The 17,745-nt window shown below is 36.1% G+C and overlaps 2 protein-coding genes across 6 annotated transcripts in view; one reads left to right on the top strand and one right to left on the bottom strand.

Moving 5' to 3' along the window:
- LOC306844221 (nesprin-2-like) overlaps positions 1-1,972 on the top strand; it is a 95,879-nt gene extending 93,907 nt beyond the window's left edge. Inside the window, exons 102-103 of the mRNA XM_079376194.1 lie at positions 617-666; positions 831-1,972. Of these exons, the coding sequence (XP_079232320.1) occupies positions 617-666; positions 831-1,038 (258 nt within the window). The 3' untranslated portion in view covers positions 1,039-1,972. The remainder of the gene's footprint in view (positions 1-616; positions 667-830) is intronic.
- LOC306843610 (estrogen receptor beta-1) lies at positions 1,488-16,524 on the bottom strand. Of its 5 annotated transcripts, none has more exons than XM_079375169.1 (11): positions 16,354-16,524; positions 13,527-13,679; positions 11,505-12,035; positions 11,257-11,423; positions 10,083-10,199; positions 8,984-9,307; positions 7,570-7,708; positions 5,977-6,110; positions 4,570-4,753; positions 3,080-3,300; positions 1,488-2,880 (listed from the first exon to the last, which is right to left on the bottom strand). In XM_079375169.1, exons 3-10 carry the CDS (start codon positions 11,903-11,905, stop codon positions 3,090-3,092), a joined length of 1,677 nt encoding a protein of 558 aa, XP_079231295.1. In that variant the 5' UTR covers positions 11,906-12,035; positions 13,527-13,679; positions 16,354-16,524; the 3' UTR covers positions 1,488-2,880; positions 3,080-3,089. The 5 variants fall into 5 exon arrangements, with proteins under 5 accessions (XP_079231295.1, XP_079231294.1, XP_079231292.1 ...); XM_079375168.1 differs by having other exon boundaries at positions 11,505-12,012; XM_079375166.1 differs by having other exon boundaries at positions 11,257-12,035.
- Between the last annotated feature and the right edge of the window lie 1,221 nt (positions 16,525-17,745).

Here is a 17,745-nt window from a genome sequence, read left to right as displayed (position 1 = left end):
AGTTTGGGGTCAGAAAGATTTAAATTAAAAAACAAATAAATTATTCAGCAAGGACACATTCAACTGATAAAAGCAACAGTAAATACCAGTATGTTCTATTTTGTTCTTTCTGTTTATCAAAGAATCCTGAAAAATCACAAAGGCTTCCACAACAATATTAAGCAGCACAACTGCTTTTAACATTGATAAATGTTTCTTGAGCAGCAAATCGGCATATTAGAATGATTTCTGAAAGATTATGTGACACTGAAGACTGGAGTAATGGCTCTTACAATATATTGAATTTTAAAAATGTACAGTATATTGAAATAGAGAAGTTATTTTAAATCATATTTCTCAGTATTACTGTTTTTACTGTATTTTGATTAAATAAATGCCGTCTCTTGTGAGACATATTTCAAAAACACAAAAAAATCTCATCCACCACAAAATTCCAATAAATTTAGTTTGAGAGCATTTTGCCCATTCCACCATATCAACAAATATAATTAACAAGGTTAAGGCGGTTACTGTCATATAAATAATATTGAAATCAAAAGTAAATAACATGCTCATCATTTAGAGTAGTTTTGATTTGTGGTGAAGTGCTGAACTCTTGTATGTCATGTGTTTGCAGGAGTCAACAACTGATGCTTCAGGAGACAGGAAAGCTGCACAATGCTCTCGGTACAGTGGCACACACAAACCATTTAGATTTTTTCCTTTTATTTATATTATAAAAATATATACTATTAACCAAAAATGCATAAACACAGTATACATATGTATTTGTTTCAAAGGAGATAAGAGTTGATAAAGATCAGCAGTAAAACTTTTCCTCTATGTTTCAGGTCAAAGCGTGACGCATCACCTCAGCGTTCGTTCTTCTATCGGGTCCTGCGAGCGGCTTTCCCTCTGCATCTCCTGTTCCTGCTGCTGTTTGTTCTGGCCTGCTTGGTCCCTCTTTCTGAAGACGACTACAGCTGCACCTTTTCCAACAATTTTGCCCGCTCGTTCCACCCCATGTTACGCTACACCAACGGTCCCCCTCCCACATGAGTCTGTCATCAACTGTTCACACGAGCTGTTTTCATGACTCAAACATGCGAAGCACCTCACTTTTGGCCAAGCTATATTTTAACACTTGTATTTATACAATTGATTTTATACTATTTAATCCTCTTTGAGAGCCATACTAAGAATTTTGTTGATGTGATCTATTTTTTTTTTTTGAGGAGGGGGGTCACAATGCTGTAAAGAAAAATATCAATCATTGTATGAGCTTGAATGTAAATCACTGAGGACTTTTTAAAATATTTCTAGATTTAAGCACTGATTAAAGATTATAAGTTTGACACTAGAAAAGATCGACTCTTCAGCCACAGTTTGTGGTGACGGATGGATGGCTGCTATTTTGAGATTGTGGTCTCATTTTTTAATTTTATATAGTCGGAATTAACTGTTCATCTTTGCAAAGCCCCCCTAAAATAAATAAATGAACGTCAAATGCACATGGAAACATTTTAATATACCCCTGTGTAAATAAGTGTTACATATGCACTGCAAGGCAGAACACAAAGATGTGTACAGAAAGTAAATTTTGAAAACATTTGACAAATTAAACTTTTGTTCTGTTTAAAAATAAACATTGTCTACAACAAATCTGTATTACAGCTGGTTGCCAAAAATTGTCAAATCAATATTAGAGCTTCATATCAAATCTGTTACATTTCAGATGGCTGCCGGCAGATACAATAACATTTATAAATAATGTGTGTTTATTCAAATTAAGTACTTGTAACATCTATCTTTATCGTCAAATCTTTAAGGTAGGTTTGGTTTTATATCAATTAATCCAGTTGCTATTTTTTGTAACTGTCATCTGGGCTATAATCACTGTAGGCACTGCAATATATATCTATATGTGTGTAGATTGAATCTCATGATAGGGCTTCAGATATTTCACAGAACTATTAAAGTGCAATATCACAAGTACTTTTTTTTAGTAGTTGTGTGGTGCATCTTACAAACATAGGTTTCACAGTCAAATAGTATCAATAGATTGAGCTGTCTCTAGAAAATATATAAATGCTTTGTACAAGGCCGTTATGGTGTTAAAGGGGTTTACTGGGTGGAGAGCAGGACGAAAGAAATTCTTTAAGCACATTGTAAGTGTTTTTTAAACTCATTCCTCCGTAATCTGTTTTGTCAAATGTAATCGATGCAAACAAAACATCCAGCTGTCCTGAATTAGCCCACTGCGTGTGACATTCACAAGTTCTCGTTCTGACAGAAAAAAAAAAGAGGCTTGATTCATTTCTGAGCCTTTGGTCCAGAATTTAGTCTTTGCTCCCATTGCATACAAACCTCTCTCATCTTTAGCAATGACTGTTCATACTGTCGTTTTGCAAATGAAGGAATCGGATCTGTTTGTTCTGACCGCGTGATTAATAGTCGCTCTATCTACAGTTGATGAGGGTATCAGTGTGATGCTGGTTTTTCTTTGACAAAAAAAGCAAGAGTTGCAAATGTACTGTTTAGAAAGGGATAATGGTAAAGTAGAAACTGTACATTTCATTGTGGCGCAGATTTCATGGGAATGGGTATATGTGGTGACGCTGTCCGATATCTCGCTGCATGCTACATTGAAATTCAAAATCGAAACAAATAGTAACTGGTTTTCAAACCACCAGCAATTGCTAAGGTTTAGTAAAAATTAAATTTCTTTTCTCTCTTTTTTTTTGTGGTTCCGGCTACATAAAACCAAACAATTGTGTTCAAAATGAATTCTGTGAGGGAAAAAAAAGAAAAAGTTTTTCATCTTGAGAAATCCTACTCCACTCTTTTTGCGTGGCTGTTTCTGTTGTCCATTCTCCCGAAACTATAAATCATTCTTCAGCGCTGGAGAGAAAGAAGAGCAATTTAATGTGGTATTTTTACAGTTATTTTAAGATTTATGGAGGAATGTTAGCTGGCAACATTCTGTGAAATGAATGTACAAACTAAATATTTTATAAAACCGCATTATTAAAACTCCCTATTTTTATTTATTTCAATGTCACAATACCTGCATTTTGAAAGAAACGACTCTATGTCTCACCAGAAATGGTTCAGGGTCCAAAGGTCCCTCCATGCTGAGAAGTGCAGGCGAAGGCCTCCTGGACGGCTTTGCTCTCTTTGGGAGCAGGAGCCACTCGAGGGCCGGAGTGAGACAGACGGGAGCTGTGCATGATATGAGCGTCCAGCATCTCCAGAAGCAGGTCATACAGAGGAACCATCTTCTTCATCTTCATGCAGTGGAGGTGGTCCATGCCTTTGTTACTAAAGATAGTGGATATACAGTCAGTGATATCAAAAGTTACAAATAGAGCCAGGCTATAATCTAATTTGTTAAGAGTATATAATACAAATTAACCTTTTGGAAAAAAGTAATTAGATACATTACTATATATACACACACACACATTTTGTGAAATATTGTTGCAATTTAAAATAAGTTTTCTATTTAAATATACTTTAAAATGTAATTTATTCTTGTGATCAAAGCTGAGTTTTCAGCATCATTTCTCCAGTCTTCAGTGTCACATGATCCTTCAGAAATCATTCTGATATGCTGATTTATAATCAATGTTGGAAACAGTTGTGAAACCTTTTCAGGATTCTTTGTTAAATATAATTTTTTGTTACAATATACACTACTATTCAAAAAGTTTGGGGTCAGTATTGTTTTTTCCTTTTTTAAAGAAATGAATACTTTTATTCAGTAAGGATGTTAAATGGGTAAAAAAAAGACTAATGTTGTTAGAAAATATTTATATTTTGAATAAATGTTGTTCTTTTTAAATTTGTATTCATCAAAGAAAAATTATCACAGGTTTCAAAAAATATTAAGCCGTTTCAAGTGATGATAAATCTGCATATTAGAATGATTTCTGAAGGATCATGTGACACTGAAGACTGGAGTAATAATGTGTCAGAAATAAATTATATTTTAAAATGAAAAATAGGAAACCAGTATTAGAAATTGCAGCAATAATATAATTTTTAATCATAGCTGTATTTCTCTGGCTCAAAAACAATGAGGGTTTTTGAATGAATTAATCTCAGTTTAAAACTTAAACAATGTGAACTGGTTAAAAAGGTGATGAAGCATTTGTGCTACACTGCCAATTTCTGGACAAATTAGCAACTGGAAAAGCTACTTTGAAAACTGCTTTTTTGTAAGCACTAAGCAGCACCCCAAAAACTGAAAAAACACCAGTATAGATACTGGACAATGTTTCAACTAGCCTACAGCAAACAATTACAGTAATTGCCAGATGATCATTATCATTCCAACAAAAAAAATGGTGGGTAGCAGACTAGGTGTCTGAATGAACTGTAATTGTAATCAGAGTTTAATTGCTCACTGCAATTTCTCTGATTTTGCATCGATAATTTTTGAGCAAAGAAATGCATTTCACAGTCTTCAAACAAATTACTGTGCATGAAGCACAAGACACGTTTTCTGAGTGAAAATCCAGCATGACGTGCACTCAAAGAAGTCACCTGCATCGAAAGTTCCTTATTCCAGGTTTTCATTGTCTGTACCTGAGGTGCCTTATGTGGGAGAGCAGCATGAGCAGATGAGCTAGTCTGGTGGAGCGCTGCTGGAAGCTCAGGCCCGTCTTGGAGATGGCCCACACCAGAGCATCCGTCACCGAGTCCAGCATACACAGCAGCTTCGACCGGCTCTGCAGCTCCTCTCCTCCCTCCGACGAACTCAGGCACATGTCTGCAATGACGGACAAGCGCAACTTCTCAGAGATTAAAGCCGTGAGACACTGGCATTTACAGCCGTTTAAATTAATAGAGGGTGATACCCAAATAAGCATCAAATCTAAAGAATATACCATTCAAAAACAACACAACACATCTGGAGCGATCAAATAAGTGATAACGAGGATACAAAGTGAAGACAGCTGTTGGGGGCTGAGAATGAAGAGATAATGCATGAGGAAAAGACCGATCAAAAGTTCAGAGGAATCAGAGCAAGAAGAAATACTGGTTCCTTCAGCTGATAAACACGAAGCAGGCACTGCCTGTTACTTACATAAGCGTTTGCTTTGAAATGGATACTTGGGTTGAAAGCGTGGAGCAAAGGCATGTTGTCCCCGTTAAGACTTTATACAGTGTGTGAACATTTTTCCTGCCTGGCCTTGCCAACACTCCCTTGACATTAAAGCAAGTATAGTTGTAGTAACCCTCTGAGTTATGGGCATCGAGCGAACACTATTAATTATGGCTTTGTGGAGGTCTGCAGTTTGCTTGGATTTTTTATGTTTGAGACACTTAGAGGACAGGAAGTGAAGGGGAGTATGATCACTGCAGGAGTCTCCTGAAAGTATGTTTGTGGATGAAATGCTAGCTGTTCACTATACTAGATCTTTTTTTTTACTTAACAATCCAGTGCTAGAGACAGAATGTATACATTTGCTGACTTCAATTTAGCCTGCTTTTTGTTTTTGCTAAAACATGAAAACATAAAAAAATCCATCATTAGTTATAGAACAGTCTGAAGATTCAAAATGTTGACAGCTTTGATAAATCTTTTATGCTTCCCCATTTTTTTCAAAATGTAATTTTGTATATTGCAGTAAATTTGACTGTATTTAATATTGTTAACTGATTGATTTAAAAAAAGTATACATTACTGCTCAAAATTTAAGCATTTATCTTTTTTAATTAATACTTTTATTCAGCGAGGATGCAAAAAATGCTGCTCTTTTGAACTTTCTATTCATCAACGAATCCTGAAAAAATGTCAGAGTTTCTACATAAAAATTGAGTACAACTGTTTTCAACGTTGAAAATAAAACACGTTTTTTGGTCTGCAAATCAGTGTATTATAATGATTTCTGAAGGATCCCGTGACACTAAAGAAATACATTTGTTTTAGTAATCCAAGTGTTAAAAATCTATGCACATTTCATAAAACTTAATGAGAAGAACACTCACTAGAGTTGAGCAGGATCATGGCTTTGAGACACACGTACTCCTCTCTCTGTAACTTCAGTTCTCTGAACCTGGACGTGGCTGCCAGCAGCATATCAAAGATCTCCACAAACCCCTGCACACAGCTGCCTTCGTCCCTGATAAACACAAAGACATTTAGCAGTCTCGCAAATTAGCTTCACACCATCAGAAACCCAGGACCAGGTCTTAATCTCAAACCTCAGTAGCCGTATTCCAAACCTGGCACCTGCTGAAAGTACGAATGGCGAAGTCTGTATAAAGTGTCAATGTAAAATCAGAGTACTCTCTGAGAGGTGCTATAGCAGTGAATGAGACTGGGAATGGCATTAACACTTGTGAGAACAATAAGGTCACTTCTATTTAGCTTTAAACAAGACTTAGTCACAAATGCCATTGTACTTCATTACTATTTTTAAGAATTATTTTTGGGAAATTGTTGAATAATATTGAGTCATTAATGGCAGCTATACTCAGAGAGCTGGCATGTTCTGGTTTTGGCCCTTTTTTTTATGTTGACAAGCAGTACACCAAGTTAAACTCAGGGATTCAGTTGGCTATGAATTGCGTATCCAAAATGAAGCCAATGAAAATACAGTAAATGTCTGGCAGCATATCAGATGGTGAGCATATTTACAGCACATCCATGACTGGAATGGTTTGGAAGTGTAGCCCAGTGTAAAGTCTGGAGCATCTGTTACCCTGGTCCATTTATTTTCTCACATTACAAAACTGGTACATGCCATGTTAGAGGGTACAAACGGCAGCGGAGTAGATGGGGGCGTGATAAGACACAAGCCATGGCAGAATCAGTTCTTCCCACAGCTCTCTTAATTCCCAGCACACAGAGCCTTACACTTGCTCTGACATCTGCCCAAACCGCTGATTTTGTTTCACAGCTGTATTCTTAAGATATTGTGCTATATTCTACATAAACAACTGTTATGAATAAACAGTTCTTTATACCAAGCTTACGCAGTGTGAGAAGACGTTTGATTTTTATATTACATTATAAATCAAAAATATTCAAAAATTCCAGCGAAAACACAGGTGGCAAGATAATAGTATGAATGTTGGTTTTTCGAATGCATCAGGAGTTTCTTTTAATGCACCATTGATAGGAAAGTTGCATCATCCTGACATTTTGAATTTTACGTCCCCCAAAAAATATAAAAATTACATTTAACTCAGGAATTAAAACATGCTCATCATAGAATATATGTATTCAGGTCACTGTTTTTTTTTTTAAAAAAAAAATGGACACCATGTCATGGGCTGATTATATTTAGGTTGGCATGCTAACTATAAATAACCATGGCTAAATGGCTTTCAACCTTGAAGTGACCAGTGGGTTAACTAAAGTGTGTAAGCCAGAATGTTAAAAACATGTAATCAGTGACTTAAAAAAGTCTCTTATACCATGGCCCACAGAACAAACTAACAGCTGCAAAAAACACTGACCATCCAAAGCACATGAGAATAAAAATAAAACAAATATTCAAAGCACAGAGAGATGGATGTGCCTGTTCATAAATTATGCAATGGGAAGGATAAACACAATTAACTGACACTAGTTACCTGCTGAGACTGAGGTCTGGGGAGAAAATGAGCTTTCCAGGGTGATTAACTGATCGCCACATCAGTCCCAGCATCAGCACCTCTAACCAGCAGCACTCCAACAAATGGACCTGGTCAAAAAGACTGAGCTCCACAAAACCTGCAGTCAGAAATGAGCACTTGTTAATAACTCCATACATATCCAAAAACAGTTTTGTACAAGACGCTCATCCCTGGGGATCTAAAATAACTTGAAAAGAAGGGTCTGAGGGAAAGTTTCCTCATGTTCTCAGAATAAACAAACTGTTCATGTTCAGAATCATAACATGATGATTCACTAATAAAAGACTCTCCCATCTCAAAAGCCAAGTTATAATTAAAATGAAAAATCAGCCAAAAAACAAAACAAAACAAAGAACATCAAATACATTAAAACAAATTTAGAGGAAAAGGCCTCTTATGGTTCTTTCATTGCAGATTTCAGGCTGCTAAATGGTAAACGGTGTGTGTCTGTGTCTCTGTGTGTGTGTGTAGTGTGTGTGTGTGTGTGTAGTGTGTGTGCATGTTTATGTGGTTTATGAGGACACAAATTTGTATAATGACATGGGTATGACAGAGGTATTACAATATGAAGGTGGTTTATGAGGACACTGCCTATGTCCCCGTAATTCAAAAGGCTTAAAAAACATACTAAATGGTGTTTTTTGGAAAATCTAAAAATGCACAAAGTCTCCTGTGAGGGCTAAGTTTAGGTGTAGGGTTGGTGTAGGGCAATAGCACACACAGTTTGTTCAGTATAAAAACCATTACGCCTATGGAGAGTCCCCATAAACCACAAAAACCAACGTGTGTGTGTGTGTGTGTGTGTGTGTGCATGTGTGTGTAATATATTTTTGCAGTCCTGAATTATAAAGTGAATTAGCATTACTGAGCCACAGATTCCCTCAGGAATTTCAATTGTACTTTTTACAATAGTGAGATTTGATAGATGACATACAATGTTCAAATTGCTACACAGAACAAACATTTCTGTTTACATGCTTGATGAATGAAGTGAAGTTCAACTGTCGTACACCTCATGCAGCAACTTGTTAGCAACATTTTAAAAGCACAGATCAACTGTAAAGTTAGTTTGAACCTTGGTATGATGTAATTCTAAATTCAGAAGATGGCACATTCTTCTCAAGTAATGTTAACCACATTCCTAACTGTACTCATAAACCGAAAAATGCTATTCTAAAAACCCATAAGAAATTCCAGAGGGAATCCATAGTGAATCAGCTTTGCGGGTTCTACACATTGACTAACGAGCTCTTCTCCATGTGGATTTGCAGTTAGGCAGATTTGTGTTTTTGGAAGCAAAAATGTAGTAACACATTGAGCTAGTGTTATATAACTGAATCGTTTTTACTTATGAATCTAGTTATACATTCACCTGGGATCTTCTTGGCCCAGCTGATCATGTGAACGAGCTCTTTGTCGGCCAGGTTGGTCAGTGACATCATGACGTTGGCCTCAGTGAATGGCTTCTTCACGTCTTTCATGAGGTAAATCTCGGGTGGCTCTGCATCCATGATTCGAGCAATTAATTCCTCAGGACTCAATACTATGCTAACCAACTTATTTCCACCGAGGGGACAAGGGGCACTTTTGATTTCTTGAGATCTCGGGCCACATGCTCTCATCCTGCCAGAGAATCGCACCAATCGCTTCTGCTGTGCTCCTCTTTGTTGGTAGCTGCTACGATCTCGGCGTAACCCTGTGAAAAAAGTACCATGTAACTGCACGATTCACTTCAACCTGATCCATGCGGGTTTAAAGGATTATACTAAAATTCATAAATTATTATTAATATATTCATATTAAGAATATGTTGGACAAAGAGCCAAAAAGGTTGAGAACCACTCATTTAAATCCTAAACCAAAATTTTATCTTAGTTTGAACAGAAAGCAAAGCAAAAAGCTGCAAAAACTTGTTAACAAAACTGTGTTATTTATATGACATTTGATACAGCGCTCAAAACAACCACATCAACCAATAAGATGAGAGTACATCACTTTCTCTTCTAACCTTGAAGCAAAGCTGTGAAAGTAGACTGCCCAACAATTACAAGACCGGATGAGGATAGATGGTAACAGTCTCCACAGCAATACAGACTTAATTCAACTAGCACAAGCCATCCAAGATTACACACAGCTCAAAAGACAACATGCAAAACCATCTGGTTCAAATATGTGCGTGAATTATTATAATGTGAAATCATAAAACTTATGTATGATGAGCCATTTATCTGGGTTTTTTGGTGCAGCCTTTGACCAGCATCTATAAATAATCAGGGCTCTATCACATTATCATTACAATGGTGACGCACATCAAAACTTCACGGCACGATAGCTGCTTAATATTGGGACATAAATTCCAAAGTCTATGGCTTTGGACAAAATTCAGCAGTTATCTGAGATGAAGTGTTTGGTAACTGTGTGGGTGTAGAAAGGGTGTTGATAGGGAGGAATGGAAAACGAAAGAGTCCCACCACATTTCATCATTCCAACTTCATAACATTTTCGCAGACGGCAGGCCTGGCAGCTTTTGCGGCGGTTCTTGTCGATGGTACACTGGTTGGTGGCAGGGCAGATGTAGTCATTGTGTCCTGAGAAAATTAATCAGATGTTCGTTATTATCCACTAAGCAGTTGCTTAGAACTTAACAAGCCAAACATGTCTGTTACTGTGTTTATGGACTGTAAACCAGAGTGGCCTTATAGATGCATTAAACTAGCACAGCTATCTACAACACTGGTTGTCTGGGACAATGGAAAAAAAAGTAGTTTCAAATCATTAGAATCAATTATTCCAGAGTTAAATTTTCTGAAGGATAATGTGGCTGTCAAGGCATCATTATATACTGTAAAGATGGCTAATTATGGTTAAATACATGCAAGGAATACAAGACGATTGACAATTCAGCATGCAATGACATTAAAATCCAATATAAAAGTCCAATCACAAACCAGTAGCAAATGTATGATAACACCTTCACCCATCATTCTCAGTTACAAATTCTATCAACGTCAATAGGAGATTTCAACCTTTAATCTTAATTTTTTAATTAGGGATGGAATATCAGTATTATTTACCAAAACTGTCAATTTTATTGTATATAACATAATGTAACATATATAACATAACATGCTAAATTCCCCTATTTTTGCATTTAGATTACCCCTATCATCAACCCATTTAATCTTTAAATTTAAAAACAATGTTAAATGTAATCTTTAGCCAATCTCAAAAAATGAATATCACTTTTTCATATTTTACATTAAAATGCTGAGAAGCCTAAATATGCATAAAGAATTCAAAATTAGCCTTTAGCTTTTATTTTTAATTGATTCAGACTGCTTGAATTTAAAAATCAACCATTTATTGGTTATTGGTCATTTTTTACTTTGTGTTTTATTTTTTATTAATTTTATACTAATTGAATTTTACTATCAGTCATTTATCGATTATTGGCCATAACATTAAAATGACTGATTTCAGTTTTTAGTGTTTTATTTTGTATCAATTTAGACTAATTGAATTTTAAGATCAGCTGTTTATTGGTTATAGATCATAACGTGAAAATGATTATTGGATGATCAATATCGGTGCATCCCTAATAATAAGCATGCAACAAAGTACAGGAGTAATTTCAGAGAACAACACCTTGTATACTTCTCTTGAAGAAGGCTTTGCATCCTTCACACGACCACACACCATAATGATACCCAGAGGCGAAATCGCTACAGACGGCGCAGTAGTGCATGTCAGCTTTACCTCTCAAAGGGGTAGAAGTCTCCTCTGCATCTGTTACCCTCTTTGCCAGTGGTTTGCTATAGAGGAAATTGGGCACATGCATCTGAGCCAGTATTAGGTAACTGTCTGAAATCAAACATAACGGAGTTACCACATACCAGTTTTCCTCTTCGCTGTGATCATGTGGTGTAAGTTCTGCCCAAGTCCCACTAGCTGGATGGTTTTGTTGCAGTCGAGTCTGTTGCTGATGCAATGCAATTGAAGAAACGTGGCTATGAGGTGGCCAAATGAGGGTGGGGCTTAGCGACTGCCGCACTGATGGGCAGTCAGACAGAGGTGATGCGCCATAACCCAGCAGAGCGGGACTGTAGAAGGGCAGGGTTGTGAAGTCATGGCCGAGGTCTGTGTAGGGTGATGGGATACAGACGGGGTGGCTCTCCCCCGGCAGGGATGGAGAGGAGGAGTTAAAGACAGGAGAGAGGAAATGACCTCCCACCCTGCTGGAGTCCACTTCCTGCAGCTGAAGTAGAGGACAGTCTCCCTCGGGATACTCGGACATGGTGAAGGCGGATCGGATGAGTTCAGTGCTGTCGTATTATCAACAGGGAGCTGTTGATGTAAGTCATGTTGAACTCCTCAGTCATCGATAATGAAACTTGATGCAGCCTAATGTACAATCGACAGGAAGCCTTATGTTTACAATGGGAAATTAACAGGAAAAAAACGCAAATATTAATCATTCTGTATCTCTTCAAATGTATTTATAAGTTGTCAGGGTCTGTGGTGGTCAAGGCTTTTTGAATATGTTTCAATATCTGTATATAATCAAGTTATTTTTCACACACAGTGTAAACTGGGTTTTATACAAAAAAAATTGTATTTTGGAAAGTTAGCTATATTTTGGAGTCCTTGGCATCAAAAAGCTTCTGCACTGGAAGATATAGGTTCATAGATGTTGCCCTGTTTAGTCATATACTTAATAGTTAGGTGAATACCTTTCATGCCATAACCTTTACTATATTGTGTATTTTTTTACAGAGCCAGAATGCAGTATTTACCAATCAGACTGGAACTGTCTTATCAACACTTCAGTTGAAGGAAGATTTTTTAAATATTTTTGAAGCTCTCCTCTTTTAGCTCTATATGCTTAGCATATAGAGCTAAAACAGCAATACTGTAAAATATGAAAACAATTTACAATGATATATATTAATGTTATTTATTCCTGTGATGGAAAAGCTGAATTTTCATCTCCATTTAGTGTCAAACGATCCTTCAAGAATCATTCTGGTATACTTATGTGGTGCTAAGAAACATTTCTTATTAATATTATAGCGCTTAATATTATTTGTGAACACCATTATACACAGTCAATAAATGTCTTTATTGTCACTTTTGATCAGTTTAATGCATCCTTAATTAAAGTATATACTTTTGGAAAAATACTGAACCCAAACTGCTGAATATTTTTTCATTAAGATTCAAATTGAGAAAACATGTATCCTTATGTTAATAATTACTGGCAAGTCATTCAAAGTGCAAACTGGGTGAAAAGATTGAATTGGGGAGGACTAAATTATCACAAAAAATTAATGATTTCAATCAAACCCCACTTAATATACATTTTTCCAATTACTCTTATTCTTTAGCAAATAACAAATGCATGTAAAATGTGTTCATAATGATCTTTATGCACAGTATACATCCTTTACATTTGAATGCATTTGGCAAATGCTTTATCTAAGGTGACTTACATTGTATTCAAGTTATAGATTTTCTTTCCTGGATTGAACCTATGGCCTTGACATTGCTAACGCCATGCTCTCTAGAGAAATTCTCATAAAGCTAGTCTCACTACAATTTAATAGCAAATATTTGTTTGACTGTATTAGCTTGGGGACACTGAAAAGCAGCTGCATGTCTTGCATATCTGCCTATTTTAGGTCAGTTTAATAAACTGTCAGCCTGTTGCATACGACTCCGTGATGGTATGAAACTAAGTTGCTTTCGAAAAACAGGCCTCAGGAAGAACTCAGCCTCAGGAACATTTGCATTTCTTTTACACGGAATATCCATAAAAATGAATTGAGGCATGAAGACACATTTTTATTTCTCTCAGCTCTTTGCAGTGCTGCCTAATGGCACGTTAATTCTTAGAAGTCTGTGAAAGTGAATCTTACCTACACAGTGTCGTAGACTGTACTTGCGAGAGAGGCAGTTAGCCACACTGTCTCTCCGGCCTGCCAATGGTGAGTCAGCCAAGGACCTTTGAACCCTTGTTTTAGTGCAGACAGGCAACTGGCCAAAACATACCCTGCACAAAGCACAAGCACCTGCAAAATGACAGAAAGAGAAAAGTATGATGCTATGTTGTGAACTGCAAACATGTTATTTCATATAAAATGGTAAAATAATTATTTGAATGTACTATTTTTATAAATAACTAACATTATTTATTGTCGTTGTGATAGTCATATAGATGTCAAATTATATCCTTCTTTGCTCATCACACACAAAAAGACTATAACATGCTACAGTGACTTTTAATTTGTTAAATGTTGATGTATATGATGAATGTAAATGGTTTAACATCGCATAATACATCATTTTACTGTAAAATACAGTACATGTTTTTTAAAAGTAAAACTATGAACTACTATTTCATTTATGCTAAAAATATATTTGTTATTTACATAGATGTTTCTTTTTTGTTATCAGTAATGCACAAATGAATGATTTGTTTTACATTTTTTGTTATTTAATGTTTATCAAATTATTTTGGTATCATCACGCTATTTTGTCTTTGTACGTATGACCCTGTGCACTGTCTATATACAAGTATTGGCCATGTTTTATGGACAGTCCACTTACAATAAACTTTGATTCTTCATTGTGATATATACAGGCAGCAATATGCCATGGGGTAACACTGGAAACACTGTATTTAATGGTGAATTTATGGCATTCACAATTGCCATTTGTTAGTGTAAATTTGATGTAAAATGTGGATGACCTTTTGGACAAACACCTACAGTAAAATCCTCTATTCGCTCCCACCATTCTGATAATGGGAAAACTATTCTTCCCATTAAAAGCCCAGTAACCTCACACTCTCTAACTCCTATAATTCTTCTGAGAGGAGGCTAAGAAAGATAGAACGGAAGGCAGAGAGGAGGAGAAGACTTGGCCAGCAGTGCATACCAAAAACAAAAGCCCAAGGCCGTGGTGTGATCTCCCCTCTCACTCCCTTCTTTGGCGGGGAAAACGGATAAGGAAGAGAAGGAGCGACGGAAACCATGCCCTGTGCAGGAGTTGTGGGAACAAGGGGGTAGACCACCGTTGAGCGTGATGCAAACCCTTAAGACTATGAACCTTCTAATGATATAGTGCATGTTAAAATGCAGTGCTACAATATAAGTCATAATGTAGTTTAAATAGCAGAACGCTGTGTTAACAACAGCAGGTCACAGGTTTGATTCCCAGGGAATGCAAGAACTAAAATCATCTACCAAATACATAAATGGTAAATACAGTATTTTATATTTAAGACTGTTTTATGCAGAATGACATGCATTTCACTTCATCTACATTACCATAAGGTATAGATCTACATTTATTAGACCACAGTCACTGCGCAAAATTATGCTGCTGGAGCTCATTCTTTATGTATTCCTTATTTCTTCAGTGAATGCTACGAACTAATATCATACTTCCTGGAAATTTTACCAGTATGCATTACTGTGCTTAGACTTACATTAAAACTACACATAACAGCTGCTGATTTGTATTACTGTACAATAGCAGTTTTGTAAGAACACTGCATGTCACCCCTTGCTGAAGCTACAACAAGGCCACTTACTTTACTGACACCATTACCGACTTCTGGAACAAATGTGACCCTGGACCACAAAACCAGTCTTAAGTCGCTGGGGTATATTTGTAGCAATAGCCAAAAATACATTGTGTCAAAATGATTGATTTTTCTTTTATGCTAAAAATCATTAGGATATTAAGTAAAGATCATGTTTCATGAAGATATTTAGTAAATTTCTTACTGTAAATATATGAAAACAAATTTTTTGATTAGTAATATGCATTGCTAAGAACTTCAATTGGACAATTTTTTTGCACCCTCAGATTCCAGATTTTCAAATAGTTGTATCTCAGTCAATATTGTCCGATCCTAATAAACCATACATCAATGGAAAGCTCATATATTCAGCTTTCAGATGATGTATAAATCTCAGTTTCGAAAAATTGACCATTATGACTGGTTTTGTGGTCCACAAATGTACAAGTAATGTAGGCTATATAAATTTGACTGATAACGTTTCTCTCTCTCTCTCTCTCTTTCATCCCCCAAAACGATCAACTTACAACAGCAGTTTTCTGTGTTGTTCCGTCATTTGTCTCTCATTCGCTTAAAACAAGTGTTATTTTCTATTAAATTGTAATAAATATAGGCCTACATAATATGCAACTATGATCACTGAGAGCAGTTTTATTATTTTAATGAAAAAATTTACTGAAAATAATAATAAATGTACTGACAGGTTATTCAGATGAAAGGCTAATTATCTTCGAGTCAGTAATTCTAGGCTATGAATATTTATCACAGTTAAAATAGTCAGGTTTTTGTTCACCAACTAATATATGTAGCCCACGTACATGTAATCGCATTGCAATGTAATACTCAAAACCAATCATAGCTTACTTGCTGAGTAAAATAACTGTGAAATAGAAAAATAAAGCGTCATGGTCACAATCACTACTGTTTTATAATAAGTGGTTGTTAAAACACTTTCCGTGAGAATTAAAATATCAGTATCGTAGTGCCGCTTAAAAAGTGAATGAATTGGATCTTCTGCGTTCTCTCATTAATTACCCCGCTTGCGTCATTTTATAGTGAACACTGCACGCGTACTGTAAGTAAACACGCGCAGAATGATAAAGGACGAAAGTTTACCCGCGTTAGTACAAACGGGAGATGCAAGACAGTGAACCTACCTGTTGCAAACGATGTTTAGTTGATCAACAGATGGTCCACTGCCAGGCTTGATTTCTAGTCGATAAGAATCCCAAAAGAGAATTGTATTGCTTGATTTGATTGCTGTTAAAGCCTGTGTAATGTTTTGATGAGCTGTCAGGATACATGTGTGCTCTGCTCCGTCTGTCACTGAACGCTTGTACTTATTTGAGAGTCTGGACGTCACTGACCACACCCGCCTGAATCACCTCCTCCTCCTGACCCAACATCTGCTGCTCACTGCGTACTCTGTAGGCTACTAACCTGATCATTGTTCAGTTGCACTTAACAGCTGGTTCATTCCTGTTATGCATTATCTTTTTTGAAAACAATATTTAAAAAGGAAATAATGCTTGTCAAATCACTTGAAGAAAGTAGGCTACTTATGTCAGTCTTTTACAAATATGTTTTGGTCAAACGCAGGCAATGAAACAACAATACCCAACAATACTAGATAGATAGATAGGTAGATAGATAAGTAGATATAGATAGATTTTGTGAAGTATAAAACAGGGATATAAATAGTGACATTAAAATTTACTGCAGACTCATTGGAAATAATTTTCTCCAAATGTATAATATAGTCTGCTTCATTTTTTACACCACTCCACAGATTATACAGAAACTAAAATAATTTTTCATGTTGCAGGTGCACTATGAAATGTAGGCTGCAAAAAATGTGGACACTTACACTTAAAATTACTCTTTTTTTTTTTTTTTTTTTTTTGGCAAAGAACATTTGATTGAGAATATCACAGCTGGTCTTTTGCTTTCATAAATTCTGACCTTACAGCTGCAAAGTTAGTTATTAACCGGAAAACTTTATGCAAGTACACATTGACAATAATGACTGACAACACATTGATTCAAGACTAAATGAACAGCACAGGCATTGTGTGCATCCTGTCTTTATCTGCACATTCACTGGTTCAAATGATTTAAAAATAAACTAAATAAAAATGTCTTGGTGAAGGCAACTGAACAAACTATTGAATGGTGAGGCAAAGCTTGCCACAAACCACTAGTCAAACTTGACCAAGTAACAACTGTCAAAACCAATACACTGATGATATGAAGAATGTGCAATTTCAGCACAATTTACAAATGTTTAATTCAATAAAACCCAGGCCTATCATTTCATTTATGTAGGCTAACTGAAGTTAATGCATTTTTTTTTTGTGGTCCAAAATGGTTTAACCTAATAGCCAAAAACAGTATGGCAAAAGCACATCTAGCAGCACAAATGGAAAACAAACAAATAATTTAACTGAAGAAGTGAGACTGATACGTTGTTGGCCTATTTACAGTCATAGTTTTTGGACTGCAGGGAATGGAAGTGGATGGTGGTAAATTGTGCACTTTAACAAGGGCTT

This window comes from Barbus barbus (assembly GCF_936440315.1).
Source record: "Barbus barbus genome assembly, chromosome: 24".
In the NCBI taxonomy this organism is placed as follows: Eukaryota; Metazoa; Chordata; class Actinopteri; order Cypriniformes; family Cyprinidae; genus Barbus; species Barbus barbus.
This window is presented reverse-complemented; position numbering and strand designations above follow the sequence as displayed.

Excerpts from the sequence above, each read along its gene's own strand:
- LOC306843610 (XM_079375166.1), bottom strand. The coding sequence starts at position 11,905 with ATGTCCGAGTATCCCGAGGGAGACTGTCCTCTACTTCAGCTGCAGGAA. Across the intron at positions 10,200-11,256 it reads CTTCAAGAGAAGTATACAAG|GACACAATGACTACATCTGC; the intron begins GTGTTGTTCTCT and ends TAATTTTCTCAG. Across the intron at positions 7,709-8,983 it reads CTGGGCCAAGAAGATCCCAG|GTTTTGTGGAGCTCAGTCTT; the intron begins GTGAATGTATAA and ends TTCTGACTGCAG.